Source organism: Rhinoraja longicauda, chromosome 5 (assembly GCF_053455715.1).
Source record: "Rhinoraja longicauda isolate Sanriku21f chromosome 5, sRhiLon1.1, whole genome shotgun sequence".
NCBI classification, from domain to species: domain Eukaryota; kingdom Metazoa; phylum Chordata; class Chondrichthyes; order Rajiformes; family Arhynchobatidae; genus Rhinoraja; species Rhinoraja longicauda.
Window position 1 is genome coordinate 14,350,728 of NC_135957.1, and position 21,404 is coordinate 14,372,131.

At 48.5% G+C, this 21,404-nt stretch overlaps 1 protein-coding gene across 1 annotated transcript in view; it reads left to right on the forward strand.

Moving 5' to 3' along the window:
* The first annotated feature begins 4,121 nt into the window (after positions 1–4,121).
* LOC144593843 (calpain-2 catalytic subunit-like) overlaps positions 4,122–21,404 on the forward strand; it is a 61,345-nt gene continuing 44,062 nt past the window's right edge. The window contains exons 1-2 of the mRNA XM_078399961.1: positions 4,122–4,760; positions 9,720–9,868. Coding sequence (XP_078256087.1) covers positions 4,122–4,760; positions 9,720–9,868 — 788 coding nt within the window. The remainder of the gene's footprint in view (positions 4,761–9,719; positions 9,869–21,404) is intronic.

Genomic DNA, 21,404 nt, shown 5'->3' on the forward strand with positions numbered 1-21,404 from the left:
GGCCCAGTTCCCTAAAAAAACATTTCCATCCATGTACCTGTCCAAATGTCTTGTAAATGTCCGTCTTGTACCTGCCTCAACTACCTCCTCTGGCAGCTCGTTCCATACACCCACTGAGTGAAAAAGTTGCCCCTCAGGATCCTATTAAATCTTGCCCCTCTCACCAATCCTTTGGCATTGTTTACCCCCAAAGGTTCATTGGTTTACACTGAAGATAGACATGAAAAACTGGAGTAACTCAGTGACACAGGCAGCATCTCTGGAGAGAAGAAATGGGTGACGTTTCGGGTAGAGACCCTTCTTCAGACTGAGAGTCAGAGATATGGAAGGGTAAGGTGTGGAAACAACAGATCAAAGCAGACGTTGATAAGAAAATGTAGAATCTTTTCACCAAGCCCACGGAGAACAATGGACTGTTTCATTGATCGTCGCTAACTTTTTGCATATCTTTCATTTTATGTGTTCTGTATTGTTGTGTATAAGAATATGATATGCATATTGAATGACTTGCGCGATTGTACGCATGCGCGGGGAGACTCAAGATGGCGATAACATGACAACAGCATGTTTAAATACTTGTGTGTTCCGAGTTTTATTCCGAGTCCGATTCCAGCACAAATACATAACAATTTGGCGACGAGGATGGGATTCGTCTAACAGGAACAGTATTGCGGTCAATTTGAAGCTTTTCTCACGACTGGACATGAAGTTAATGACGCGTTATGTATTTGGAAACTTCACCACAAATTTTGGACTGGAATCATGGAACGTCACTCCATCGATGCAACCTACCGTACAAGCAGTACTGTAGCCGTGCAGCGCAGCTCATCGAATCAGCCAATAGCCAGCAGAACATCAATCGTGTTCGCTTATTATTGAGTTTCCAGTGCCGTGCAGCCCATGGCCCAAGTCCAGCCAGCGCCATCTTGTCACCAGCAACCGCCACCAACGACGAGAAGCCGAGTATCCGAGAGTAGACCAGCGCGGTGATAACATTAGAACGACACATCGTTAAGCGGTGCAGCCCTGATGTGGTCAACTAGCCCAGCCGTAGGTCTACCGTGTCACCCAGCCAGTAACGTCGCGTAGCCTGAAAGTGAGATGGTGCCAGCAGTAGCATCAGCCAGCAAAGCCAGCCCAGGAGGCCAGCCCGAGAAGTCACCGATTCACCTGGTCTACAGTCAAGTCGACCGGTGAATTCATTGCAGCAAGATCTGGACTTAATGAACTCAGTTCGTATTGATCATTGATGAAAATAAATCGATGACATATTTTGTGCATGCATGTATATGGCGTGAAATATGATAGACTAACATTAGAATTGAGAATATCTCAAAGAAGCTATTAGAACCAAGATTTGGTCCTAAGTTAGTAATCGATCTAATGGTTGAGTTGATCGATTGTGCAGTGTTATATATGAATGAATGTTACGCCAAGTAATTGGTCATATGCATATGAAGTGGTGACTGTATGGAGTTACATAGTGTTGTTGTGCAACTGAGTATTAATAGTGTAATCATGGCTAATCCAATCATTGGGAATGTGCCCCAGTTAGAATCTGGTTATACTTTGAGGAATGGACTGAAGTCTTAGAAGCTTGGTTCACTTCAAACGATATCATGTCAGAAGAGAAGAAAAGAGCATTGTTCCTTACAGGTTTAGAAAGAAAGGGTTACCACACCCTACGTGCATTGCTGCAGCCAGCTAAGCCCGCAAGTAAAACGTATAAGGAATGTAAGGATGCTTTAATTGCTAATTTCTCGCCAAAACCAGCAGAAATAGTGCAAAGATATCGATTCTATACCTGCACACAAGCGAAGGAAACAATCCCTCAGTTCCTAGCAAAGCTTTGGCAGTTAAGTGATGGGTGTAATTTCAAGGAACTGGGGAATATGCTGAGAGACAGATTGGTGGTAGGGTGTGCAGATGTTAATATCCAGCGAAAACTGTTGGGTACACCAAAATTAACCTTTGAGAACGCAGTCAATATTGCGACAGCGATGGAGGTTGCCAAACAAGATGTAGAGCAGATCAAGAAGATCGGAAGGCCTCAAGAGGATCCTACCTCCGTCAATCAGCTTCAAAGGAAGGCGTCTGGACTACAGAAGACAAGGAGTCAACCAAGGACACCCAAAGACAAGGGTCACTCCTGTAAGAAATGCTGGAGATGTGGTGGCAGCCACGAGCCAGCGACGTGCAAAATTCGAGATGGTAGGTGCTTCAGGTGCTCTGGAATGGGCCACACCAAGGGTCAGTGTGAGGCTGTTAGAGCCTACCAGCGGAGGAGAAGACAATCTCAGAAAAAAGCAAACCACTTGGAGGAGGCAGCTTCGAATTCATCAGAGGAAACCATGAGCCACTTGGACGATGAATCGATCAACAAGTTGACGAACTCTGACCCGTATACAGCCACTTTGATAGTGAACGGCAGTGAGGTACAACTAGAAGTTGACAATAGACAATAGACAATAGGTGCAGGAGTAGGCCATTCAGCCCTTCGAGCCAGCACCGCCATTCAATGCGATCATGGCTGATCACTCTCAATCAGTACCCCGTTCCTGCCTTCTCCCCATATCCCCTCACTCCGCTATCCTTAAGAGCTCTATCCAGCTCTCTCTTGAAAGCATCCAACGAACTGGCCTCCACTGCCTTCTGAGGCAGAGAATTCCACAACTTCACCACCCTCTGACTGAAAAAGTTCTTCCTCATCTCCGTTCTAAATGGCCTACCCCTTATTCTTAAACTGTGGCCCCTTGTGCTGGACTCCCCCAACATTGGGAACATGTTATCTGCCTCTAATGTGTCCAATCCCCTAATTATCTTATATGTTTCAATAAGATCCCCCCTCATCCTTCTAAATTCCAGTGTATACAAGCCCAATCGCTCCAGCCTTTCAACATACGACAGTCCCGCCATTCCGGGAATTAACCTAGTGAACCTACGCTGCACGCCCTCCATAGCAAGAATATCCTTCCTCAAATTTGGAGACCAAAACTGCACACAGTACTCGAGGTGCGGTCTCACCAGGGCCCGGTACAACTGTAGAAGGACCTCTTTGCTCCTATACTCAACTCCTCTTGTTACGAAGGCCAACATTCCATTGGCTTTCTTCACTGCCTGCTGTACCTGCATGCTTCCTTTCATTGACTGATGCACTAGGACACCCAGATCTCGTTGAACTCCCCCTCCTCCTAACTTGACACCATTCAGATAATAATCTGCCTTTCTATTCTTACTTCCAAAGTGAATAACCTCACACTTATCTACATTAAACTGCATCTGCCATGTATCCGCACACTCACACAACCTGTCCAAGTCACCCTGCAGCCTTATTGCATCTTCCTCACAATTCACACTACCCCCCAACTTAGTATCATCTGCAAATTTGCTAATGGTACTTTTAATCCCTTCGTCTAAGTCATTAATGTATATCGTAAATAGCTGGGGTCCCAGCACCGAACCTTGCGGTACCCCACTGGTCACTGCCTGCCATTCCGAAAGGGACCCATTTATCCCCACTCTTTGCTTTCTGTCTGTCAACCAATTTTCTATCCATGTCAGTACCCTACCCCCAATACCATGTGCCCTAATTTTGCCCACTAATCTCCTATGTGGGACCTTGTCGAAGGCTTTCTGAAAGTCGAGGTACACCACATCCACTGACTCTCCCTTGTCAATTTTCCTAGTTACATCCTCAAAAAATTCCAGTAGATTTGTCAAGCATGATTTCCCCTTCGTAAATCCATGCTGACTCGGAATGATCCCGTTACTGCTATCCAAATGCTCAGCAATTTCGTCTTTTATAATTGACTCCAGCATCTTCCCCACCACTGATGTCAGACTAACTGGTCTATAATTACCCGTTTTCTCTCTCCCTCCTTTCTTAAAAAGTGGGATAACATGGACTATCGTGGACTAAGTCCATGGACTATCAGGACTACCAGAAAAAGTCTTCAGCAAACACGGTCAAGACCCTAGACTAGATCCCAGTAGCATCAAGCTGAAATCCTACACTGGCGAGAAGGTTGACATCTACGGACAAGCAACGGTACAGGTACAGCTCGAACCTCGCAGTAAGCCAGAAACTGCCCCTAGTGGTAGTAAAGAAAGGTGCAAGCCTAATGGGAAGAGACTGGTTAAGGAAGTACCCTGGATTGTTGTCAAATCTAGCCAGCCAGAACACGTCAGATAAAAGATTAAGTCCACCGAGTAGTATGCACAGTTTACAAGATGCCATGGGCACAGTACTCAACAAACACGCCAAACTGTTTGATAACAGCAACCATGAAGCACTGAAGGGACACCAAGCCAAGGTATATCCACAAGACGAAAACAGTGGAGCACAGTTTTACAAGGCAGCTCCTGTTTCGTATGCTTCCACAAAGCAGATGGATGCCGCATTGGATGACTTGCTGCAGGATGGCATTATCAAGCCTGTGAAGACAGCAGATTTCGCATGCCCGATCATAGCTGCTCCGAAACCAGATGGGAAAATGAGAGTCTGCGGCAACTACAAGCTCACAGTAAATAAGGTGCTGAAAGTTGAACAGTATCCCCTTCCAACTTTAGAGGATCTGCTGCAGGAACTAGAAGGAGGAAAAAGGTTCTCTAAACTAGACCTCTCCCATGCCTATCATCAGATAGAGTTAGACCCTGAAGCTCGAGAGTTCACCACGATTAACGCACACAAAGGTCTCTTCGAGTATACCAGACTGCCCTTTGGGATATCCAGCGCACCAGCTATGGTTCAGAGAACAATGGTGAGTCTGCTAGCCGATATTCCCATGTGCAAGCCATACCTTGATGATACCTTTAAATACTTGTGTGTTCCGAGTTTTATTCTGAGTCCGATTCCAGCACAAATACATAACATGTATCTCTATATCACCGCCTATATCTCTCGTTTCCCTCTCCTCTGAGGCATACAATCAGTAACATTAATCAGAAGGACACTGGACTTGTTTCCTCTTCGGGGCATTTTCGAGTCAAGAGGCGGGGTTACGTCAGCTACATCTTTCCATTGGGAAGCTCCCTGTGTGTGTTTTCCTGCTAACAAGGGCGGTAGTTTGAACGGGTGGCATGTTTTTAGGTGTGGGCAGCTGTCAGGTAACTGTCCTCCAGCGGGGGAGGAGGAGGGCGGGATGCTGGAGGGTCAGCGAGACCGGGCGCGGAGGACTAAACTGCGCCGACTCCGGCGGCGGTTGCTACCCTGCAGCGCTGGACCTGAAATTGAGAATGAAAGGCATGAATCAATGAAGGAGCCATCATCCCCGCCCGGGCCCGACTCCCCTCTACCCAAGGGCGTTTGTACTGGTATTTTTTGCAAGGAACGCATGCAGTCAGCAATATATTAAGGGATATGTAATAAATGGACGTGATGTGACCAGTGAGGACACGGAGTGCTGGAGTAACACTCCTGGGTCAGGCAGCATCCCTGGAGAACATGCACCACAGGAATGCTTTAAATTAGGATTGTAAAGCAATAAGTAATGGTCAGCACCCGGCAAGTGGAGAATTGCCGCTTTCCACTGATATTTATTTTGCAAACATTCCGGATTTAGCCAGCTGGTGTCACCTTGAGACGCGAAACCCTTCAATGCAGAGCATATTTCTACGCCAGTCTCTGGAGCGGATGCCCAACAATGCTGGGTTTTATATTCGGCACTTGGATAACATGCAAAATACAGCTTGCCTTGGTAAACATGACAATAATAAATCTAAATCTTCGCTCTGCCCAACACATTGTCAACTCGTGAACGTAACCTGTCCATAATCTCCAGAGATGCTGTCTGACCCGCTGTATTACTCCAGCACTTTGTTGGGGTGTTTTTGTAAACCTGCATCTGCAGTTCCTTGTGTCTGTTCTCCTGGCTTAGTTATTAATTGTGTCTTTGGGATTGGAGTTAAAGAGGTTGTTTAGAAAACAAACAGCCATTTTATTCTTAGAGTCATAGTTATACAACACAGAAACAAACCTTTTGGCCCAACTTGTCCATGCTGACCAAGATGGCCCATCTACGCAACTCCAATTTTCCTGCCTTTGGTCCATATTCCTCTAAACCTTTCCTTTCCAGGTACCTGTCAAAATGTAATTTAAAGGTTGTTATTGTTCCTGCCTCAACTCCCTCCTCTGGCAGCTCGTTCCATACAGCCACTGTGTAAAAAATATTGCCCCTCAGGTTCCTATTAAATCTTTCTTGGTTCCCATACTCGAGGTAAAAGACTGTATATTCACCCTATCTATTCCCCTCATTATTTTATACACCCCTATAAGATCATCCCTCAAGTCTCCTGTTCTCCAATGGATGAAAGCAAATATGGAATGCTTCACAAAATTACGTATCATAATTGCACATCTTTCTTTATGGTATGACCTTTTATGTCTGTTGTTAAACTTTAATCTACCTTCGCCTTCCTCACAGTTGACTGCATGAGATATTCTGAACATTGCCAGCAACACTAGGAGCTGGTAATCCATTGAGGCTCTTATACATTCACCCATGGGCTTGAGAGTTGTGAAGGCGAAGCCCTTCAATAGACAAGTCATAGAGTCATACATCACAAGGCTATTTGGCCCACAAGCCCTTCAGCCCAACTTGTCTATGCCAACCAATATGCCCCATCTATATTAGTCCCACCTGCCTGTGCTTGGTCCATATCCCTCTAAACCTTTCATATCCATGTACCTGTCCAAATGCCTTTTAAATGTTGCTCTGGAGCTCCACCTCTCCCTTCACTTATTTGCCATACCTTTCCTTACAACACAGAAAAAGGCTATTTGGCCCACAAGCCTTTGCCTGCTAACAGCTACATCCATGACGAATTGACCTGTGAGCAGGCATAGACTGCCCCCTAATTAATTTACCTGGAATCTATTCTCCCCACATTCTCGTCAACTTCCCCCAGGTTCTACCTGTCCCCACACTCTGTGGGCAATTTACAGCAGCAAACTAACCCACCAACTCTGCACATCTTTGGGATGTGGGAGGAAACACACACAGTCACAGAGAGAACATGCAAACTCCACATAGACAGTGCCGGAGGTCAGATTGAACCCGGGTCTCTGGTGTTGTGAGGCAGTGTTCTACCCACTGCGTCACAGTGCCGCCCTAGTGTAGCAGTGTATTGATTAACCAACTTGAAGGTGTGACACCAAATGGCAGCAAATGTGGGCTGTGGAAGAAGGCCAGGTCCTTGCTGATGTACATTGACCTTTTGTTGGCTTGATAATGGTCGAATAAGGGGAAGATTGAGCATTTAAAGGGATAGATAGACAGGAAACACTACCACAGGCAATTGCCCACCATCGTGAAATGGGTACTGGCATCCCCACCATCGAAGGAATCTACAGAAGGCGCTGTCTCAGAAAGGCAGCCAACATCATCAAAGATCTACACCACCCTGGCCACACTCTCATCTCACTACTACCATCAGGAAGAAGGCCCAGGAACCCTGAAAACTGTGAGTTTCAATTTCAAGAACAGCTTCTTGCGTCAGGCTCTTGAACACTGCACCAACAACACTAACCATGACTGCACCAAGCAAAAATTAATAGATTGTGTTGGAAGGAACTGCAGATAGAAACATAGAAAATAGGTGCAGGAGTAGGCCATTCGGCCCTTCGAGCCTGCACCGCCATTCAATATGATCATGGCTGATCATCCAACTCAGTATCCCGTACCTGCCTTCTCTCCATACCCCCTGATCCCTTTAGCCACAAGGGCCACATCTAACTCCCTCTTAAATATAGCCAATGAACTGGCCTCAACTACCTTCTGTGGCAGAGAATTCCACAGATTCACCACTATCTGTGTGAAAAAAAACGTTCTCATCTCGGTCCTAAAAGACTTCCCCTTATCCTTAAACTGTGACCCCTTGTTCTGGACTACCCCAACATCGGGAACAATCTTCCTGCATCTAGACTGTCCAACCCCTTAAGAATTTTGTAAGTTTCTATAAGATCCCCCCTCAATCTTCTAATGTTGGTTTAAACCGAAGATAGACACAAAAAGCTGGAATAACTCAGCGGGATAGGCAGCATCTCTGGAGAGAAGAAATGGGTGACGTTTCGGGTTGGCTCTTAAAAAGGGTCTCGACCCAAAAGGTCACCCATCCCTTCTCTCCAGAGATGCTGCCTGTCCCACTGAGTTACTCCAGCTTTTTGTGTCTATCAGAGATTAATCGATTCTTGATTTGTAAGGGCGTCAAAGGTTACAGGGAGAAGGCTAGGGTTGAGAGGAAAAAATAGATCAGCCATGATTGAATGATGAAATAGACTCGATGGGCTGAATGTCCTAATTCTGTTCCTATGTCCTATGGTCTTATGTACCTCAGCAACAATGATTTACTCTGGACTTTAGGGTTGCACTCTGGACTTTGCATTATTATGATCTGGTTAATTAGTATTACTGATAATTTACCATATAACTGATTATTGTACATTTATGTGTTTGGTATTGGTTAATGGGCCTGTAAAGCTGCAGCAAGCAAGAATTTCAATGTCCCATTGCCAATACTCTCTTGACTCTTAAAGCTCAGCCGTGTGCAGTCAGGAGGGAAACCAGGAACTTTTATTGCTCAAAGATCAGCAGAAACCTGAGATCTCGCTCCACATGGAGAATGGACCCGAGACAACAAACATTCATAATGCACAAGGAAGGAGACCCGAGGGGAAGTGGGCACTTCTGAAGTGGGCAGAAGCCAGATTTTTGAGGGGGGTAGACGGGAGGCCTGAGATGTGCTGGGTTTTGCCAGGGGCATTAGGACAGTGAGTGAGAATGTTGCTGAAAGGGTTATAGTTTGCAATTCTTCAAAATAGCTTACAACCTAGTGATATTAATGTGAAATTCTCCAATTTTAGGCAACTAACATACATACAATTATTCCCTTATCTCCTCCTCTTTTCTCAGTACCCCACCTTGATGCGCACCCATTCTCCCTTTCCCTTTCACCCCCTCCCCCTCCCCCACCCTTCCACCTCCGTTTCTTCCTCTGCCTTCATATTTCATGCTTCTATCCTTATTTCCCTAACTCACACTTTCTTCTTCTGAAGAAGGGTCGCGATCCAGAACGTTGCCTATCCAGGTTCTCCAAAAATGCTGCCTGATCTGCTGAGTTACTCTAGCACTTTGTGTCTGATCGATGTGATTTACTGACATCTGCTGGTAAACCAGTAGATTGCAAGGGGGATAAGCAGCCAGTTAGATTTTTTTCCAGAGGTCGGAGCCCTTGGTGAGAGAAAGTACAGCACAGGAACAGGCCCTTTGACCCACAATGTCTATGCCGGACATGATGCCAAGTTAAACATCTCCGCTGCCTGCACCTGATGCGTATCTAAAAGTCTCTTAAACACCATTATCTGCCTCCAGCACCACCCCTGGCAGCATGTTCCAGGCACCCACCACCCTATATAATTCAGGGCCCCTCATGGATTCAGGGCTGGGAATTCTATCACCAACATGTCCTTTGTCCTTGGTGCCAGGAACAATTGTCTATCTTTAAGTAGCATCTGTGAACCTTGAGACGACCTGCGACATGATAACTTTGCATCTTGTTCATAAGTTCATAAGCATCTAGTTCATAAGTTTTTGGAGCAGAATGAAGCCATTCGACCCATCAAGTCTACTCCATTCAATATTGGCTGATCTATTTCTCCCCCTCAAACCTATTCTCCTACCTTCTCCCCATAACCCCTGACACCTGTACTAATTTACACCAAGCACTGTCTTGAGAAAGCGGCATCGATTATCAAGGATCCTCACCATCCAGGCCGTGCCCTCTTCTCGCTGCTACTGTCGGGCAGGAAGTACAGCAGCCTGAAGTCCCATACCACCAGGTTCAGCAACAGTTACTTCCGTACATCCATCAGGTTCGTGAACCGGCCTGCACAACCCTAATCCTACCTTGATAACGGAACACTACGGACCACCTCTTGCAGTACCATAGACTTGTTTTCTAATTGTACTTTGCACTAATGCCTTGTTTTTTTTACATCTTATGTTTATTTTCCCTATATGTATGATTTATGTTTGTGTGTGTTGTCTGAGCCTATATGCCTATAATGTTGCTGAAAGCTAGATTTTCATTGTACTCTGTACCTCAACATGTTTGTGCAGATGATGACAAACTCGACCTAGCTTGAATGGCATCTACAAGATTGATCTAAAGTTGGCTGACCTGAGATGTGCTCTCTCTCTCTGCCTAAGGAACTGAAGACTAATTAAGCATCAGCTGAGTGAGAAGTAAGACTGTCTTATTTATTTATTAATGTTCCCAGTTTCAGCATCAAACCTACATTTATCACCCATCCTGTTTGCCTTATATAGTTATGTAACAAATCCAGTTAATGCAGTAGGTTAATTGACTGGGTAAATGTAAAAATATAGTTATGTAACAAATCCAGTTAATCCAGTAGGTTAATTGACTGGGTAAATGTAAAAATTGTCCCTAGTGGTTGTAGGATAGTGTTGATGTGCGGGGATCACTGGGCGGCACAGACTTGGTGGGCCGAAAAGGCCTGTTTCCGGCTGTATATATATGATATGATATGATATGATATGAATGGCAAAACCCTTAATTGCTTTGATGTGCAGACGGATTTGGGGTCCACAGCTCCCTGAAAGTGGTAACACAAGATGAGATAGAGTGGTCCGTTACAGACAATATCCATGAGGGGCAAATGTGTCAGACCTCGGGTGTGGCACACACTGCATGTGAAGGGGTCTGGGGACGCTGTTGGGGAAGGCACGGAATCACCCATGAATGATAAGAAGGCGTATGATACACTAGCCTTCATTGATCAGTACATTGAGTATAAGAGTCAGGAAGTCATGTTGCAGCTTTAAAGGACTTTGGTTTGGCTGCTTTCAGAGTATTGCATGCAGTTCTGGTTGCCTCATTATAGGAAGGATGTGGAGGTTTAGGAGAGGGTGCAGGGGTTTACCAGAATTATGTCTGGATTAGAGGGTATTAGCTATAAGGAGATGTTGGACTGACTTGGATTTCTTTCTCTGGAGCGTCAGAGTCTGAGGGGAGACCTGATAGAGGTATATAAAATTATGAGAGGGTAAACAGTCAGAACCTTTTTCCCAGGGTGGAAATGTCAAAGAGGAGGGGGCACAGCTTTATGGTGAGAGGGGCAAAGTTTAAAGGAGATGTGCAGGGCAGGTTTTTGACACAGAGAGCGGAGAGTGCCTGGAACCTGCTGCTAAGGAAGGTGGTGGAGGCAGATACGATCATGGCTTTAGGTAAACACATGGATGTGCAGGGAATGGAGGGACATGGATCACATGCAGGCAAAGGAAATTTGTTTATTTTGGCATCATATTTGGCACAGACATTGTGGGCCAAAGGGTCTGTTCCTGCACTGTCCTGCTCTCACTTACTTATCCAAGGCTGGCATTTTTTGCTCACCCCCAAGACCAGCATAGAGTACACTGGCAGATCTCAGTACACCAGACACAGGCAGTAGACCCCTGAGTCTGCACAGCGCCCACATTACAGAGGTGCCCTTACTCCCCAGCTGATAACACTCAGCTGGCAGCAGCCGTGGAGATGGCATAAGGTGAATGATTGCACACCAGATCTGTCTGGGCTGCTGAACAACAAGGCAAGTGACACCAGGGTGATGCATGAGTCCCGTTTCCCTCCACAGGAGCCTCTGGCCCATTGAGCACATGCAGACAGACACACAAAGCTGGAGTAACTCATGGGGTCAGGCAACATCTCTGGAGAAAAGGAATAGGTAACGTTTCGGGTCAAGACTTCTTCAGACTGAGAGACAGGGGAAAGGGGAACGAGTGATGTAGATAGTACCTAGGACAAATGAATGAAAAATATGCAGAAAGCAACAATAATCAAGGAAATGTGGAGCCCACAATGGTCTATTGTTGGCTGTGGGATAGATGATAACGAGCACACTCAGAGTTGTGTGCGATTCCCAGCTTATACCGAGCTTGGCAATGTGCTTGCTGACGGTATCCACAAGGGGGAGCTTCAGACACACGTTAACCCCCAGAGGTTTGTGTGTGGAACATAGAAACATGGAAAATAGGTGCAGGAGTAGGCCATTTGGCCCTTCGAGCCAATACCGCCATTCAATCTGATCATGGCTGATCATGCAAAATCAGTCCCTCATTCCTGCTTTCTCCCTATATCCCTTGATCCAAAGACGTACAGGTATGTAGGTTAATTGGCTGGGTAAATGTAAAAATTGTCCCTAGTGGGTGTAGGATAGTGTAGCGACCATAGAGAATGGTCCAGGTCGTCGAACCCTCGGATTGGCCAGCGAGGTCACGTGTGAACGCGACCATGGGGATTGGTCCAGGGAGCGACACCGCTGATTGGCCAGCGTGGTCATGTGCGCTTTTGGCGCCCGAAATGTTCAGTTCGGCGAAGTCTTCGAAGAAGACAGTAAGTTTTTGATGGTTGTCCTTTACCTTGTTGTTTAACTCTGTATTCGAATATTGCGGCTGCAATGAACTTCTTCTACAACCAACAAGTTTTCGGACTCGCCATATTGGTGACCCCGACGTGATCTGGACGATCACCGACTATGCAGGAACCCGACGCCTCGTTGTCGATGGCTGCGCCGGGCACACCGGAGTTAAGCGCGTCAAGCGTTCACCTTCCGTTGTTTTGGACGCACGCACCGCAATCTTGGTTTATCCACACCGAAGCTCAATTTCATATAAAGAAGATATCGGACGACTCCACGATGTACTACTACCTCGTCAGCGCTCTATCGTCGGAGACGACCACGCGCGTGATGCGGTTCATCGTTAATCCACCTGCGGAAAGCAAGTACGAGGCCATGAAGAAAGTGTTACTGCGAATCTTCGGGTTTAATAAGCATGGTGGTGCTGCAAGACTTCTGCACCTACCGGATCTTGGAGACCGACTGCCTTCCGTCCTCATGTCCGAAATGATGATGCTAGCCGGTGAGCATACGGATTGCCCTATGTTCGAACAGGCATTCCGCGAGAAGCTTCCTGAGGATGTCCGACTGCTGCTCACGGATTGTTCTTTTAAGGACCCCGAAGCATATGCAGCGAAAGCGGACGCGCTCATAGCGGCTAAAAACAAGACAAGCGGTTCGATCAACAAGGTCTCGACATCAGTGACCACGCCACAGCGACGTCAAGATGGCGCCGCGTCTCCCGCCAATTCTCCGAAAGCCCGCCAAAAAGATCCGCACAAGCGCGGCTGGTGCTATTATCACCTACGATGGGGTAGCGAATCCCGCAACTGCCGCTCGCCTTGTACCTTCGCGGGAAATGCCTCGGCCGATCGTACATAGGGGCAGTTACGATTGGCCAGAACCGGCGCCTCTATGTCCATGATCGATTCACGGACACAGAATTTTTGGTGGACACGGGAGCCATCGTCAGTATAGTGCCGCCGACCGACCTCGAAACCAGATCGGGTAAGACAGGTCCCACCCTCATCGCGGTTAACGGCAGCCCAATTCGCACTTTCGGTATACGGAAGATGTCCCTTGTGTTAGGCCTCCGCACGTACGAATGGTCATTCATCATAGCCGACGTCAGACAAGCGATCCTGGGCGCAGATTTTCTCTGGGCTTTTTCACTGGTCCCGGATGTCCGCGGTAACGACCTCCGACCCTCCGCCGGAGATGAGCACGTCGCTCCGACAATCGCCTCCCCGCCCAGCCCTACTGTCCAGGCCGTCATCGCGGCCCCTGACTCGTATGCTGAGATCCTGGCGGAGTTTCCAGAGCTGCTCATTCAACGTTTTGACACGTCTTCGGCCAAGCACGGCGTGGTCCATCACATCCGCACCGAAGGCCCTCCCGTTTTCGCTCGGGCCAGGAGACTACCGCCAGACAAACTGGTGGTGGCACGGGCGGAGTTCAGGAAGATGGAGGAAATGGGAATTGTCCGTCAGTCTGACAGCCCGTGGGCCTCGCCGTTACATATGGTCTCCAAGGCATCTGGGGGGTGGAGACCATGTGGCGATTATCCGCGTCTCAATGCTGTCACCACGGCTGATCGCTACCCCATACCGCACCTACAGGACTTTTCATCTGGGCTGGAAGGAGCGGTGGTGTTCTCCAAAATCGATTTGGTGAGAGGATACCACCAGATCCCGGTGCGACCGGAGGACATACAGAAAACTGCAACGATTACTCCGTTCGGGTTGTTTGAATGGTTGCGTATGCCTTTCGGTTTAAAGAACGCGGCACAGGCTTTCCAACGACTGATGGACCGCGTGGGCCGGGGTTTACCCTTTTTGTTTATTTATTTAGACGACATCCTGGTCGCCAGCCCCTCAGTGCAGGAACATCAGGCCCACTTGCGGACCGTGTTCCAGTGGCTCCAAGACCACGGGCTCATTATCCAACCCTCCAAGTGTCAATTCGGCCTCCCTGCTCTTGATTTTCTAGGGCACAGAATTACCCCTGCCGGCGCCGCCCCTTTGCCCGAGAAGGTGGAGGCTATCCGGGCATTTCCCAGGCCCACCACAGTAAAAGGGCTACAGGAGTTCGTAGGCATGGTTAATTTCTACCATAGGTTCGATCCGGCAGCGGCGCGAGTCCTGCGCCCGCTTTTCCAGTGCCTTGCGGGAAAACCGGTAGAGTTGATATGGTCCCCGACCACAGAGTTGGCTTTTACAGCAGCTAAGGCAGCCTTGGCAGACGCCACCATGTTGGTCCACCCGAGCCCCTCCGCCCCCACGGCCCTGACGGTTGACGCCTCTGACGTGGCGGTGGGCGGGGTTCTGGAGCAGCAGGTCGGTGGCCGTTGGCAGCCTTTAGCGTTTTTCAGCCGGCAACTAAATTCGGCCGAGCTGAAGTATAGCGCATTTGACCGAGAGCTTCTGGCTCTCTATTTAGCTGTTCGTCATTTCAGGTACTTCCTTGAGGGCCGCCCATTTGTGGCCTTTACGGACCATAAACCATTAACATTTGCTTTTTCTAAATTGTCTGACCCATGGTCGGCCCGCCAGCAGCGGCACCTGACTGCTATCTCCGAATTCACCACCGATGTCCGTCATGTCGCGGGTAAGCTTAATGCCTTTGCTGACGCCCTGTCTAGACCTGCTTTTCCCCCTATTTCGGCGGTGGACTGCGAAGTGGATCCCCAGGAGCTTGCGGAGGCACAGCTTCTAGCAGATACCGTTTCGACATACCAGTCCACCACTTCGGGATTGAAGTTGGCCCAGGTAGCTTGTGGGTCGGAAGGCACAAAAGTCTGGTGCGATGTTTCTCTTCCCCGTCCCAGGCCGGTAGTACCGCCCTCCCTTCAGCGCCGGGTTTTCGATGCCATTCATGGGCTGGCGCACCCGTCCATCCGCTCCACCTCTGCCTTGGTAGCAGCTCGGTTTGTCTGGCATGGCCTACGGAAACAGGTAGCGGGTTGGGCGCGTTCCTGCGTTCCCTGTCAGACCGCTAAAGTCCAGCGCCATGTCCAGCCCCCCGTACAGGATTTCGAGGTCCCAGCGGTTCGTTTTTTTCACATCCACGTGGATTTGGTCGGGCCTTTGCCTTCCTCCCGGGGCTACACCCACCTCCTCACGGTGGTGGATCGGTTCACCCGGTGGCCAGAGGCTTTCCCATTGTCTGATATTTCGTCAGCGTCTTGTGCTAGGACTTTGGCCCTTCATTGGGTAGCTCGTTTCGGGGTCCCGGCAGTTATTACCACTGACAGAGGGCCACAGTTCACTTCGTCCCTCTGGGCCGCGCTCGCAGAACTGTATGGTTCCAAGTTACAACCCACTACTGCATATCACCCCCAGGCAAATGGACTCGTAGAAAGGTTCCACCGTCAACTTAAGGCGTCCCTCAGTGCAAGGCTTGAAGGCCTGGACTGGGTAGACCAGCTCCCTTGGGTTCTTTTGGGCATCCGGACTGCTCCTAAGCTAGATCTCGGTGCGTCGTCCGCGGAGCTAGTATATGGCTCGACACTTCGAGTACCCGGAGATTTGTTTCCAGACCTTTCAGACCAGCTGCCTACAGTCCCATCAGTGTTAGCATCTCTCCGGGAACGGGTGGGCTCCCTGGCTCCAGTTCCGACTTCACGTCATGGGTGTCCCATGGTACATGAACCGCCTTCCCTGAAGGACTGTGAGTTTGTTTTTCTGCGAAAAGATTCCCATCGCGCCCCGTTGCAGAGGGTCTATCAAGGGCCGTTCCGGGTTTTGCGTAAGGGAACGGCTACCTTCACCTTAGACATGTGCGGCAAGAGTGAGCTCGTCTCGGTGTCCCGGCTCAAACCTGCACGTTTGGATCCGGATCAACCAGTCCTGGTCGGTCAAACCCCTAGGAGAGGCCGACCTCTGTTAGTTCCGCTCAGTCCAGGACCCCCCGTTCCGACAGTTCCTCCAGGACCCCCCGTTCCGACAGTTCCTCCAGGACCCCCCGTTACGGTAGTTCCTCCTGGACCTCCCGTTCCGGCTGTTCCGCCAAGTCCGGAACCCCCGGTTCCTGTGGTTCAGGCTGTCCCTCTCCGTACTCGTTATGGTCGCGAAATCCGGCTCCCTGCTAGGTTCCGCACCTCGGGTTCTGGGGGGGGTCATGTAGCGACCATAGAGAATGGTCCAGGTCGTCGAACCCTCGGATTGGCCAGCGAGGTCACGTGTGAACGCGACCATGGGGACATTTGAACCTCATTTGAAAAAGGGGCGTGGCTGTGTTCTGCAGCTGCGGCTCACCGGCAGTCTCTCTGTCTTTTTTTTGTTTTTTGTCTATTGTCATCGTTTAATGTACGTTTTGTTCTATTTTTAACTCTGTGTATGTGGGGGGGGGGGTGGGGGGGGGGGGGGGGTGGTGGGGGAAACCTTTTTTTCTAATCTCTTCCTCAACGGAGATGCGACCTTTACCGTGTCGTATCTCCGTTCGCGCTACGGCCTAACATCGTGGAGTCGGCGGCCTCCAGCTGGGATCGACCTTGAAGACTCCGGTCGCAGGGCCTGGACTTACCATCTCGGAGGCTTCGGCCGTGGGCCCTGCAGACCGCAACATCGGGAGCTCGCAGGTCCCTGGCTGGCGACCGGTTTTTTGGGAGCTCCTGCCGTAGCAGCTTCGACCGCCCCGAAGCGCGAGGTACGATCGACCCGCTCGCAGGCCCTTCATCGCCCTGCGTGGCTCGGCCGCAGCACTTTCCATCGCCCGGTGGGGGCTCAGGACCTTCATCGGCCTGCTCGGTTCGGCCCTGGGACTTTCCATCGCCCGATGGGGGCTCAGGACTTTCATCGGCCTGCTCGGCTCGGCCCTGGGACTTTCCATCGCCCAGTGGGGGCTCAGGACTTTCATCGGCCTGCTCGGCTCGGCCCTGGGACTTTCCATCGCCCGGTGGGGGCTTCAAAAATTTGGGAGCCTCGATCACCTCGTGGCACCACGGGAGAAGAATGAGGAGGAGATAAGACTTTGCCTTCCATCACAGTGAGGGTGTGCCTGGAGCAATCGCTGTGATGGCTGTTTGTGTAAAAATTGTATCTGTGTGTCCTGTGCTTTTTGTTGTCTACTGCCGGACCCTGACGTGAGAGGACGCTGGCGTTGTTTATTCGCCGCTTTTCCGTTAGGATAGTTTGTCTGTTTGTTTTTATGTTGATTGTTTTTGTAAAGCGCTTTGAGCACCCGATAAGGCGCTATATAAAATAAATGCTTATTATTATTATTATTATTTGAACCTCATCGCAACTTCGACTGATGCACCATTGTAGGCATACCGTCGGGCTGCATCACAGCTTTGCCCAAGACCTTAAAAAAAAATTGCAGATAGTTGTGGATGTAGCCCAGTCCAACACACAGACCAAGCTTCTTTCCGTGACTCCATCTACACTTTACGTTGCCCCAGGAAAGCAGCCAACACAATCAGATGCTGCATGACACATTGTGCTACTCCAGCACCCTGTGTCTTCTCTTCCAACGTAATTAAAGATGTATCCCACCCCGGTCATTCCTCCTTCTCCCTGCTCCTATCAAGCAGAAAGTACAGAAGCTTGTAAGGGTGCACCACCAGACTCAGGAACAGCTTCTTCCCCTCTGTTATCAGACTTCTGAATGGTCCTTCCATTTGCTAGGGCACTGTCCGATTCACCTCTACCTCTTTGCTGACATTAGACTTTGTTTATGGAACTGATGCGCTACAATGCTAAGAACAATATTCTGCGTTCTGTATCTTTCTCTTTGCTCTTACCTACCCTACATTCATAGAATCATACAGCACATAAACAGGCCCTTCAGCTCAACTCGTCCATGCCGACAAAAATGCCCCACTGAGCTAGTCCCATTTGCCCGTATTTAACCCATAACCCTCTAAGCCTTTCCTATCCATGTACCTGGCCAAGTGTTTTTTAAATTCTGTTATAGTATCGGCCTCAACGACCTCCTCTGGCAGCTCGTTCCACAAACCCACTCAGGTTTGTATTAAATCTAGTCCCTCTTACCTTAAACACATGAAAGATAATAAGCCATAGCTTCAAGGTGGTTGGACCAAAACAAATTATTGGTGATAATTACACCTTGGAACTTGAAGTTCTTCCAAAGAACATACAACATATCAGAACAGGAACAGACCCTTTGACCCAAAATGTCCATGCCGAATGTGATGTCGTTAAACTAACCTCCTCTGCCTGCACAATCCATATCCCTCCATTCTCTGCATAAACATCTGACTATTCAAAGCTCTTAAATGGCACTATCGTATCTGCCTCCACCACCATCCCTGACAGCGTGTTCCAGGCACCCACCACCCTCTGTGTGAAAAATTTGCTCACATATCTCCTTTTGACCCCCTCCATTGATACTGATAGGGGCATGTACTCTACCACACTTATTGAAGTCAATAATGAGGCTCCTTCATCTTGTTGAGATTGAGAGAGAGGTTTTGTCTTGACACCTTATTACTAATCTCTCTATCTCCTTCCTGTACTCCATCTCCTCATTGTTGGAGATTCAGCCCACCACAGTGGTGTCATCTACAAATTTGCAGATGGGATTAGGGCAGAATTTGACTGCACAGCCGTGAGTGTACAGGGAGTATAGTAGAGCCTGAGAATGCATCCTTCACCAGAATACACATTGATCAAATCTCTGCTTTATTAAATATTTCCTCACATGTCTACCACTGCTAATATACTTACATACCCTTTATCTGTCGAAACAAGGATATTTCTGGCAATGTTTTTCAATGCCTGGGGACCGCAGAGTGGGACCCACTAGGATGTTCAGCACACGTTCATCTGTGCAAGAATCCTTTAGACCCAGCACAGTATCATTTATTGTGTTATCTATGAGACCTGACGTAGGATTAGTGTAGATGGGGCGTTTGGTCGGCATGGGTGTTGGGCCAAATGACCTGTTTCCCTGCTCTATGACTCTATCACTGCTAATTGCACTAGGGACCAGGCTTTTGGTTTGCACTAATATTGTTATTTTTTAATTCATAGAACTTTTTAAAAGTTTTTTTTTAATCCAAGGTTGGATAGACTTGGATTGTTTTCACTGAAATCTCAGAGTTTGAGGGGAGTCTTGATAGAAGTATATAAAATTATGAGAGGCATCGATAGGGTAGACAGTCCGAATCTTTTCCCAGGTTGGAAGTGTCCAGAGAGGGCACAGCTATAAGATGAGAGGGGCAACGTTTAATGGAGATGTGTGGGGCATGGAACCAGCTGCCAGAGGAGGTAGTTGAGGCAGGTACTATAACTGTATTTAAAAGACACTTGGACAGGTACGTGGATAGAGGGAAAAAAGGCAAAGCACAGATAAATTAGACTAGCTCAGGTAGACACCTTGCACAGCATGGAAGAGTTGCTTTGTAGGGTATGTCTCCATGCTGTATGACTCATAAGTTTGTAAATCATTATTTCCTCCTTAACTGACATGGAGCCATAGAAACTGGACAAAGTTTCCTAGGCGTGCCACTTACCAGGAACAGATACAGAAGTATCTGAGCCAAAGTAAAGATGGGTCTGTTTTCGCAATAAAGAGATGAATGAGATAGTCTGGCCTCCACATCAGGGGTTGGGAAGATCCAGCGTCTGGACAAGGCTCAAACAGGTCAGGTCATGTTTACTGTCATCTGGACGACTACGGTGAGGTTCAAGTACAATGGAAACTTCGCTTGCAGCAGCACCACAGGCACATAGACTCAGTCAACGCACAAAATAGTAATAACACATGCATTCTGTAACAGTGAAAAGAAAGACTGTGCCAAAAAAGTAACACATTGGTGCAAAAGTCCAGAAATACAGGTCCATAGTAGCGCAAGAGATGTTCCGTAGTGTTCTGCTACCAAGGTAGTAATAGGGTTGTGCGGGTCAGTACAAGACCCTAATGGATGTCGGAAAGTAGCTGGTGGAGTTGGACTTCAGGCTTCTGTACCTCCTGCCTGATGATAGCAGCGAGACTCCTTAAGGTGTTATGTACAGCACAGGAATAGGCCCTTTGCCCCACAATGTCCATGCTGAACATGATGCCTAGATAAACTCATCTCCTCTGTCTGCACTTAATCCATATCCCTCCATTCCCTGCATGTCCATGTGACTTTCTAAATGTCTCTTAAACACCACTATCATATTTGTTTCTACCACCACCTCTGGAAGCAGGTTCCAGGCACCCACTACCCTCAAAGTAGTGGGAAGAGAGGGGGGAGTGGGAGGGGAGGGGGGAGGGGAGGGGGGAGTGGGAGGGGGGAGTGGGAGGGGAGGGGGGAGTGGGAGGGGAGGGGGGAGTGGGAGGGGAGGGGAGGGGGGAGTGGGAGGGGAGGGGGGAGTGGGAGGGGGGAGTGGGAGGGGAGGGGGGAGTGGGAGAGGAGGGGGGAATGGGAGAGGAGAGGGTGCTACAACAATGCAGGAGTGGTTTGGGCCCAACGGGTCCACTTGGTCTAGTTTCCTTTAAACTTTGCCCTTCTCACCGTAAAGCTATGCCCTCTAGTCTTTGACATTTCCACCCTGAGAAAATGATTCTGACCGTCTACCCTATCAACGCCTCTCGTATTTTTATATGCAGTACTTCTATTAGTTCTCCCCTCAACTTCCAGTTCTGCAGAGAAAACAATCCAACAAAAAGGATTAGTAAGATGCAGGTGGAGGGTACAAAATCAGACTGACCAGGACACCGCTGGTTAAGCAAACAAGAACAATTACATCATTTCCTGAAAGATTGTCACAGGTAGACAGGGCGGTGAAGAAGGCTTTAGTCATGTTGGCCTTCATTAATCAGGGAATTGAGTGTAGAAATTGGGATGTTATGTTGCTGTTGCACAAGACGTTGGGGAGACTGCATTTGTTTAGTCTAGTTGAGTTTATTGCCACATTTACTGAGGTACAATGAAAAGCATTATTTTTGTGTGCTATCCAGTCCGCAGAATGTTTATACATGATTACAATCAAGCCGTCCACATTGTACAGATGCAGGATGAAGAAAATAACGTTTAGTA